This window comes from Oryzias melastigma, linkage group LG3 (genome assembly GCF_002922805.2).
Source record: "Oryzias melastigma strain HK-1 linkage group LG3, ASM292280v2, whole genome shotgun sequence".
Taxonomy (NCBI): Eukaryota; Metazoa; Chordata; class Actinopteri; order Beloniformes; family Adrianichthyidae; genus Oryzias; species Oryzias melastigma.
This window is the reverse complement of record NC_050514.1, coordinates 9,315,415-9,324,892: the sequence shown is the minus strand read 5'-3', so window position 1 is coordinate 9,324,892 and position 9,478 is coordinate 9,315,415. Positions and strand designations below refer to the sequence as shown.

The 9,478-nt window shown below is 41.7% G+C and overlaps 2 protein-coding genes across 4 annotated transcripts in view; one reads left to right on the top strand and one right to left on the bottom strand.

Moving 5' to 3' along the window:
• Nucleotides 1-9,478, top strand: part of LOC112140290 (multiple epidermal growth factor-like domains protein 11) — a 131,640-nt gene that overhangs the window by 95,351 nt on the left and 26,811 nt on the right. For both annotated transcript variants that reach the window (XM_024263200.2, XM_036217354.1), the window contains exons 13-14: nt 262-425; nt 516-618. In XM_024263200.2, coding sequence (XP_024118968.1) covers nt 262-425; nt 516-618 — 267 coding nt within the window. The remainder of the gene's footprint in view (nt 1-261; nt 426-515; nt 619-9,478) is intronic.
• On the bottom strand, nt 1,817-8,517 carry LOC112140289. 2 transcript variants are annotated; one of them, XR_002918147.2, is made up of 2 exons: nt 1,974-8,517; nt 1,817-1,865 (listed from the first exon to the last, which is right to left on the bottom strand). XR_002918147.2 is itself a non-coding variant. In XM_024263199.2 (2 exons), exon 2 carries the CDS (start codon nt 8,046-8,048, stop codon nt 2,238-2,240), a length of 5,811 nt encoding a protein of 1,936 aa, XP_024118967.1. In that variant the 5' UTR covers nt 8,049-8,213; nt 8,322-8,517; the 3' UTR covers nt 1,817-2,237. The 2 variants fall into 2 exon arrangements, 1 of the variants encoding a protein (XP_024118967.1); XM_024263199.2 differs by having other exon boundaries at nt 1,817-8,213; nt 8,322-8,517.

The window sequence follows — 9,478 nt, the reverse complement described above, 5'->3', positions numbered from 1 at the left end:
TAGTGAAACTCAAAAATCAATGATAAAAAAAAGTTCAGCGCACTGTCTTGTGGGGTCCAGATGACCCCACTTATAATGTAAACAAGCTAAGGACAGTGGAAGGGGTACAACCTTCTTTCAAATTTTTGACCTCCAACATCAACTTGTCTCTGCAGTTTTCCTGGAAGGTTGACAGTTTAGTTTGTACTGCAGAAGCTGATTTATTGAAAGGCTGGCAGTTTGGGATCATCTTTAAAATAAACTCCGTCTTTGTGTCTTCAGGCTGGCAGGGCGTGGACTGCTCCATCCCGTGTTCCAGTGGCACCTGGGGTCTGAGCTGCAACCAGACCTGTGAGTGCTTTAATGAGGCGGCCTGTGACCCGGTCAACGGTACCTGCACCTGCTCTCCAGGCTGGAGGGAGGAAAGCTGCAACACTCCGTGTCTCGTGAGGATTAATCTAAGCTACACAGAGTTTGATTAGAGTCTAGTAAGGAACATTTCGCTGCTTACAGAGATGTGTTGTGTTTGCTGGAAGGAGGGATCTCACGGCCTGAACTGCAGAGAGACATGTGACTGCATCAACGCCAATGGCTGCGATCCGGTGACTGGTGCCTGCCGGTGTCTGCCAGGCTGGACTGGTGAGTAAAACATCACATTTACATTGAGTCCTTAGACAGAAAGGGTTGGTGGTAGTGAAAGTTGGATGAGATTTCACTGGATTTCTAAAAGAGAGCTGTGAGTGGACCAGTGTGAGAACGATCTGGAGCCATACAGCTCTGTGGTACAGCCTGGCAGTGCTCCTATGAGGAACACAAAGGACAACTCCACATGAATAAAGCAGTACAGATCACGGGAAACATTTTTACCTCTTCAGTTCCCATTTCTTAGAATGTGAAGTCATTAGAAGCTCCTCTGTAGAAAGTAAAAACTAAGATCTGACGTTGGCTTCAGAAGACCCATGCTGACTTTCATGAGTCCTGTTTTTCTTGTTTGATTCACAAAGATGTCTTTGTGAATCAAACCATTTTAGAAAACTTCTCAGCTTGAGATTGAGGAGATGACCATCGCCTCAACCAGCAGGTTGTTTCCATACTGCCTTAGGCCATATTAACACTGGCACCTCTGATGCTTTCTCTGGCTTGTATTTAGCAACACTCGATAGCATTGAGGTGTAAAGTACCACAGTGGTTTTCTTGGTGACTGTGGTCCCAGCTGCTTTCAGATCATCAACTCCTGCTGTTGTTTTAGGATCATTTCTGTTCTCATGATCATGGAAACCCCATCAGGTCAGATCTGTTTGGAGCTTCAGACCTACAGGTGGATGATGCTCATTTGATTTGATGGATTTATTTCAAGCATAGATTGAAAAATACAGGATAAAACACACAAATATTTTCAAACACATTACAGAAATAATGAAATACATTGATTAGAAACAAAAAATAAAACACACTTATGTCATATTTGGTTCATTCATTTTTTGTGATATTAACTAAAGTCAGTAGAGTTTGATTGATTGCTTGAAACAAAATGGGAAAATTGTGAACTTGTATAATCCCAGCCCTACTTAATTACTTCATTTCACTGTTTTGCATAATTATGTAATCCGGTTGTTTTGGTTTTGTTTGTAATTCCGAATAGCAAAGTGACGTTCTTGTTGATTATTGATTAATCTCATCAAACATTATTTTAGTAAACGGTAACATCAATCATACATCATGTAGCAGATATGTAATACTCACTGATTATCATTGTAGTGCTCTCGTCAGGACATGCAAATCAGCAGACTTAACACCAAGCTTAACTCCTTTCAAAGAATCAGATGAGTCGTCGAAGTAAAGTTTAGTCGTTTTACTGGACTCTTTCAGTGAACAGGGAGTAAAAACTAAAATACAAAGAAAACAGAAAAAATCAATGTACAGATTGAGAATGCCTTGAAATAATTAACAATACCTAAAAAGTAGCATGAAATGAAACAATAAATCACACTTACGACATTTGTTTGTCTATCTTAAATGCAGATGGCATTGGATGATGAGAACCTCTGAACCATGTGTCTCTCTTAGCCTTCTCTTCTTAACCTTTTCAGGAAGTGACCTCACTAACTTGAACAAACTTTATCAACAATGACATTTCTTTGTTAAGGTGGAACATCTCTTTCTTTCTTAAGGTGGAACACATAAACTAAACATAACACTCCTCGCCTGACCTTGTTAAAGGTCACTACCAATGTAAAATCACAAAGGAATGAGTGGATCTAAACATCATTGGGAATAAGTAACACAACTTCAGTAATGGGTCTAGAAAATGTCTTCACACGACCTTGATCAATGGTATTAACCTCAACTTGTCTGATGTGGCCATCTGAACCAGGAAATGTGTTCTTTATTCTGGCCATAGGCCAATGGTTGCGTTCAGCTGCTTTGTCTTTGAGGAGAACCACGTCTCCAACCTTTAAGTCCTTTCGGAGGGTTGTCCACTTTTGTCTGCCTTGCAGGCAAGGCAGGTATTCCTTGCGCCATCGCGTCCAGAATTGATTTGCCAGGGCTTGTACTTGCCTCCACTGCTTAGTGAACATGTCCTTTTCTGAGAAGTCGGCAAGAGGCGGTGAAACACCTGACTTTTGGGTGAGAAGTATGGATGGCGAAAGCACTTGAGGGTTGTCCGGGTCAGAAGAAACTGGTATCAGAGGCCGTGCATTCATAATTGCAACAACTTCTGCCATTAGTGTAGAGAGTACCTCATGGGTGAGCCGGACTTTTGATTGGAGCAACAGGGAGTCCAAGATCCTCCGAGAAACTCCAATCATCCTTTCCCAACTGCCGCCCATGTGCGAAGCATGAGGGGGATTAAACTTCCAAACACATCCACATCCGTCGAGGTATTTCTGAACCTTTGAGTCTAATGAGTTTTTGTCCATCCCAAGCTCTTTGCTCGCACCAATGAAGTTGGTGCCACAGTCTGACATCAACTGCTTGGCTGGTCCCCTCATGGCGAAGAAACGCCTGAGTGCATTTATACAACTTGAGGAATCCATAGACTCGATGAGCTCAATGTGTACTGCTCGAGAACTCAAGCAGCTGAACATAATCGCCCATCTTTTGTTCTCAGCATGACCCCCACGTGTCCTTCTTGAAGCAACCATCCATGGACCAAAGACGTCCAGTCCCACATAAGTAAATGGGGGACAGACTTGGAGGCGTTCGACAGGCAAGTCTGCCATGCGCTGTTCTTCCACTTTGCCTCGAAGCTTCCTACATGTTACACAGTTATGAATAACTGTGCAGATGAGCCTCTTGCCACTCAAGATCCAGTACCCTGCTGCTCGAATGGCTCCTTCTGTAAAGTGTCGTCCTTGATGTTTCACTTGCACATGGTAGTGTCGTGTTAGCAGAAGGGCTATGTGGCCATTCTTTGGCAGGATCACGGGATGTCGTTCATGAGTTTCTAAGTCCGAATTATCCAGACGACCACCAACACAGATCAAATTATTCCGAATCACTGGACAAAAGTTTAGAAGGCAGCTGTCTTTTGAAATAGGCTTTTGAGCATGAAGAGCTGAAAGTTCTTTTGGGAAGGCAGAACCTTGCTCGCTCTGAAGGATAACATTCATGGCTTTGTCCATTTCCTCAGGTGAACGTGGCTTCTCACACCAGTGCCACCCTTTGCATGGACCACCTCCACTTGTGTGCTTAAAGGATGTTGCTATGTGCCTCAGCCGGACGACAGCTCGAAGAAGTGGCTGGAGGCTGGAAAAACGCTGAAAGCGATCTGGATTCAGATAGTTCGTCTTCAAGTGTGTACTATAGGTTTTGACTTCTGGCCTGATTTCAGTGTCGCTTTCTGGTTGTATCAGTTCAAATCCTTCTGATGTATGGATTTCTTCGTCCACAGTCTTTTGCAAAAATGCTGGTCCACAGAACCAGTTTGTTTGCGTTAGTTGGGAAGGGGGTAAAAATCTTGAAATGTGGTCTGCTGGATTTTCTTCGGAAGGTACGTAGTGCCATTGCTGTGGTTTGGATGAATGTCGAATGCGCTGGATCCTGTTATGGACGTAGACGTAGAATCTTTTGGTTTCGTTATGAATATATCCAAGTACTACTTTGCTGTCACTGTAGAAGTTCACATTGTCAAGCTTTACATCCATCTCGTCTCGGATGAGGTCCGCCAGCTCAGTAGCTAAAACGGCTGCACAAAGTTCCAAGCGTGGAATCGTAGGTTCTGATTTGGGTGCTAATCTTCCTTTGGCCATAATAAGTCCAGTCTCTGAGTGATCATCAGTTGAGACCGCCTTTAAATAGGCAACAGCTCCAATGGCTTTCGTTGAAGCATCAGAGAAGACGGCAAGCTCAACATGTTTGCTGTTACTTAAAGATATGTCCATATAAGTCCTCGGTATGTGCAACTGTTTGAGATCTTGAAGCGATTTACACCATAAGTCCCACTTGCCATGTTTTTCGTCTGCGAGGGGAGTGTCCCAGTCTGAGAGGTCAGCAGTGAGTTCTCTGAGAAGGGCTCTTCCACAAACTGTCACGGGTGCCAATAGTCCAATGGGGTCAAAAATGCTGTTCACGGTGGACAATACACCACGTCGAGTGAATGGTTTTGACTCCATAGACACGGAAAACGTGAAGGTGTCTGTAGATATCTCCCATAGGAGGCCCAAACTGCGCTGGATAGTATCCGTTTCTCCGGTAAGGTCTAAGTCTTTGGTTGCCACGGCACAGTCTTCCTGGCAAAAGGCCTCTAGAACAGTTTGACTGTTGGAGATGAACTTGTGGAGGCGAATGTTTGATTCTGCCAGAGAGGCCTGTGTCCTTTTCAGCAAGTCTATTGCTTGGTCTTCAGTTGGTACAGAGACAAGGCCATCATCAACGTAGAAATGTCTTTCAACAAACTGAACAGTATCATTTCCATACTTTGATGCGCCTTCTTGAATGGCTCTTCTCAGCCCGTAGGTGGCAACAGCGGGCGAGGGACTATTGCCAAACACGTGGACTTTCATCCGGTACTCAACAATCTCTTTGTTGATGTCATTTTCTTTGTACCACAGGAATCTGAGGAAGTTGCGATGACTCTCTCTAACTTCAAAACAGTAGAACATCTGCTGGATGTCTGCCAACACAGCTACTTTTTCCTTGCGAAAGCGAAGCAAGACTCCAATCAAGGTGTTATTTAAATCTGGCCCAGTTAGTAGAACATCATTGAGGCATATTCCTTGGTATTGGGAACTTGAATCGAATACCACTCTAATCTGGTTTGGTTTCTTAGAATGATATACTCCAAATGTGGGAAGGAACCAGCATTCTTCATTGTCCTCAAGAGGCGGTGCCACTTCGGCATGTCCATTCTGAAGAAGTTTGTCCATAAACGCGAAATATTGTTCCTGCATCTTCGGGTTTCGTTTGAATAATTTCTTTAGAGAAAGGACTCTGTTAACAGCCTGCTCTTTGTTGTTAGGAAGGCGTGTGCGTGATTCTTTAAATGGCAGTGGTGCCACCCAGGTGTTGTCGCAGTTCTTGTGAACCTCAGCATCCATTTTTTCCATAAACTTTGCATCTTCGATCGATGGAGCAGGTTTGTTGTCCTGATCTGTTCTGTTGAACACTGTTTTACCAAGCGATCCTTCTGTTACCTTGGTGACATGGTGGAGCTTGGGTAATGCCTCTTTTACTTGCATGTAACTTGTACATGGTTGAAAGATGGAGTGGCGACCGTTTTCCAAAACAGTGGTTTTGAAAGTGTTAACGACAGGTTTGTGAATATTTCCAAGACACACTTCTCCAATTACTACCCAGCCAAGATCCAAACGCTGAGCAAATGGAGCATTGTGTGGTCCATTCACCTGCTGCCTAACTTTATGCAGCCTCAATGCGTCTCGTCCCAGAAGAAGGAGAATTTCTGCATCTGGGTCCAACTCTGGTAGATGTTTAGAAAGGTGTTGCAGATGTGGTTGATGGATTACGTCATTTGGAGTTGGAATCTCTGTCCGATTATTTGGGATGTTGCTACATTCAATGAGTGGTGGGAGAGGAATAGCAATTCTCCCATCAATGGATTCAATAAAAAATCCTTCTGCTTTTCTTCCTGATGTTTCTTCCAAACCTGAACAGGTCTTCAGGAGGTATGAAGATGGCTCACTTTCGATTCCAAACAAACTAAAGAACTCTGGTCTTGCTAATGACCGGTTGCTCTGGTTGTCTATTACTACATATGCCTTTACGATCTTGTGGACCGCATCTTGCGGATATATTTTTGCAAGGCATATTTTTGCACATGAGCGACTGAACTGTCCTTTGCCACAGACTTCAGTGCAGTTCGAACTTATCTCCGTTGGATCTGGATTAACGGTTACGTCCTCCTCGCCGTCCAACTTAGGTGGTGGGAGAGCCTTTGGTGGTTGTGTTCCCGGATGCATGGTCGTAACGTGGTAGGTACTGTCGCACACCTGGCACCTTACAGATGTCCTACAGTCCTTGGCCAGATATAGAGTTGAAGCACAACATTTAAAACATATGCCGTTTTTCTTGAGAAAGATTTTTCGTTCTTCTATTGGTTCGTTCCGGAAGGCTTTACAACTTTGAAGTGAGTGTGGTTTGTTGTGTAAGGGGCATATTACATTTGGGTCAACACCAGTTGTTTTTATGGGTTGTGGTAAAGAGAAGTCTGTCTTCTGTACTGTGAAGGTTCTGTCGTTTTTTCTGAAGGTTGTTCTCTCTTGTTTTGAAAAGGCAGCGACATTTTTTTGGTTTATGAAGCTTGGATCATTTCGCTTCTTTGCTTCATAGCACACAAATTCGCAGAAGTACCAGGAAGGGGGGAAATGTCCGTTGTTGTCTTCTTCATATCTTGACCCAGCAGAAAGCCATTTCTCTTGGAGGTTATATGGTAACTTGCCCACTAGTGGCAAAATACCACGAGACGTATCTAAATAAGACAGTCCAATGAGATAGCCATCCTCCTTGAAGCCAAGTATTTCTGTTAGCAAGTCCCCATATTCACGAAGCTTAATGTTATCTCTCGGGTTGAGATAAGGAAATGTCTCAAGACGCTCAAAGAGTGACCTCTCTATAACTTCTGGAGCCCCGTAACACTCTTCCAGTCGTTCCCATGCTTTTGTTAGTGCTGCGGCTGGATTGTTAGCATAAACTCCTCTGATGCGTTTCACATATTCTCGAGATTCTTTTCCAAGCCATTTGATCATTAGGTCCAGTTGTTGTACAGCACTTAGCTGAATGTCGCTGGTTACACTACAAAAGGATGCATACCATCCTCTGTAGTTTTCTGGTTTGTCATCAAACTGGTACAGTCCTGAGTTGGTGAGATCTCTCCTCGCTAAGTACTGTGCTAAGGGTTCTGTTGCAGGTGTTGGAAAAGCTGCAGGATCCTTACTTGGGGGTGGAGGAAAAGGCTGAGCATGCACATTTAACCACCTCGGAGAGTATGGTTGAAAGTTTCGATCCTCATTTCTTTCTGGTTTTCTGATATCTTCTCTTTTGGTTTTCATCTCAATTCTTGTGTTGGAAGGTTGATTAGTTTCATCTTTTTCTTCAAAAGCGCGTTTAACGCCTTCTTGTGAACAGTTTATAGATTTGTCCTTCTTGATCTCAACAACGAAACTGCATTTCTCATTGTCCATATGTGGTTGACATGCATGAGGTAGATGTATTGTCGAAGCACTTCCTTTAAGAGTATTTTGTGAACGGACATATTCACCTGTGCGTTTCATTCTGTCGTGATGCTCTGTCGAAGATGCTTCATCAACAACTTGTAGTTCTTCAGCCATTTCTAAAACTTGTGCCTCACGTGCAGTCACTTCAGCTTCACATTGTAAATTCAATACTTCCATTTCTGCTTGCAGTTTTATTTTTTCCAACTGTAGTTCTGCTTCTTTTTTTGTTGCTTCAAACTCCATATTGGCTGCTTCCAGCTTTAATTCTTTTTGTTTAGTGGCATATTCAGCTCTTATTTTTGCTGCTTCAGCCTTTGCTCGTGCACGCCCTACTGTGCTAGCCGAAGACACTGAAGATTTTCCACTCACAGATGATTTTGAGCCCTTGGATGCCATCTTGTTTTTGCTTCCATGAAATGTCTTTTTACTGTAGTGCTCTCGTCAGGACATGCAAATCCGCAGACTTAACACCAAGCTTAACTCCTTTCAAAGAATCAGATGAGTCGTCGAAGTAAAGTTTAGTCGTTTTACTGGACTCTTTCAGTGAACAGGGAGTAAAAACTAAAATACAAAGAAAACAGAAAAAATCAATGTACAGATTGAGAATGCCTTGAAATAATTAACAATACCTAAAAAGTAGCATGAAATGAAACAATAAATCACACTTACGACATTTGTTTGTCTATCTTAAATGCAGATGGCATTGGATGATGAGAACCTCTGAACCATGTGTCTCTCTTAGCCTTCTCTTCTTAACCTTTTCAGGAAGTGACCTCACTAACTTGAACAAACTTTATCAACAATGACATTTCTTTGTTAAGGTGGAACATCTCTTTCTTTCTTAAGGTGGAACACATAAACTAAACATAACATGCAGGTTTCCCAAATTTAAAACACTCCAATGTAAATTTTAATGGAAAAAAGTGTGATGAAAATTGCAAATGGTTAAAACTAATATCACTGTAAGGTTACTTTACATTTTAACCAATTAATCTACTTTGGAGGCAAACAGGATAACTGAACAGAGTGTGACACCTAGTGGAGAAAGAAAGTCATGACATTAGGTTTCTTTGGTTTGTTTGATCACACAGAGGAGACAATCTGCCAACAACTATTATCGATGGCCATTATTAATGTTTTCTTTTTTGATCAATTTCAACAGAGGAAGATCATGTTATATGTCAATATGTCAAAAAAAGATAAATGTCTTCATGCAGCAGTGGATTTTTTTTCTTCATACAATTTCAATGGATTTATTTTGATGCAATGGTTAGCTATACCAATCACTTTCCTGTTAGGCAACACAAATGTTCAGTGGAGTTTATTAATAAAACGACTTTAAATTGAACTTTGATGTTTTCAAACTACTAACAACCAATGTGACAATACTGTTCTTTTTTTTAATAATTGAAGAAAGTGTGACACATTATTATAACAAGTCACTTTTATGGAAATGAAGGACCCGTGAGTTCACTACTAAGCACTTTAATTTTAAAAAGATTAATGAAGATACAAAAAAGTGGACTTTACGTATTTATTGTACTTTCATTTAAAGAAATATTAGAGACCAGGGCTGGTTGCCATCATCAGAACATTGTCATGACAAATTTGAGAATTCGTTGGGGGATTGATGTCTTTATATAAAACAAGTATTCGTTTTTCCTATATGTGTTACAAATGTTTTGCCTTATTGCAAACTCCTGCATTAAAAGTATCTTTTGTATTTAACCAATTACATTTTTCTCTTTCACTTTCTTTCTCGATCATCTGACGCGTGTTTTTTTCATATTATTTGTATCTCAAACAACCAAACATGAAATGAAAGT

Bases quoted from the DNA above. Each gene is read 5' to 3' on its own strand.
- LOC112140289 (XM_024263199.2), bottom strand. From the start codon at position 8,048: ATGGCATCCAAGGGCTCAAAATCATCTGTGAGTGGAAAATCTTCAGTG.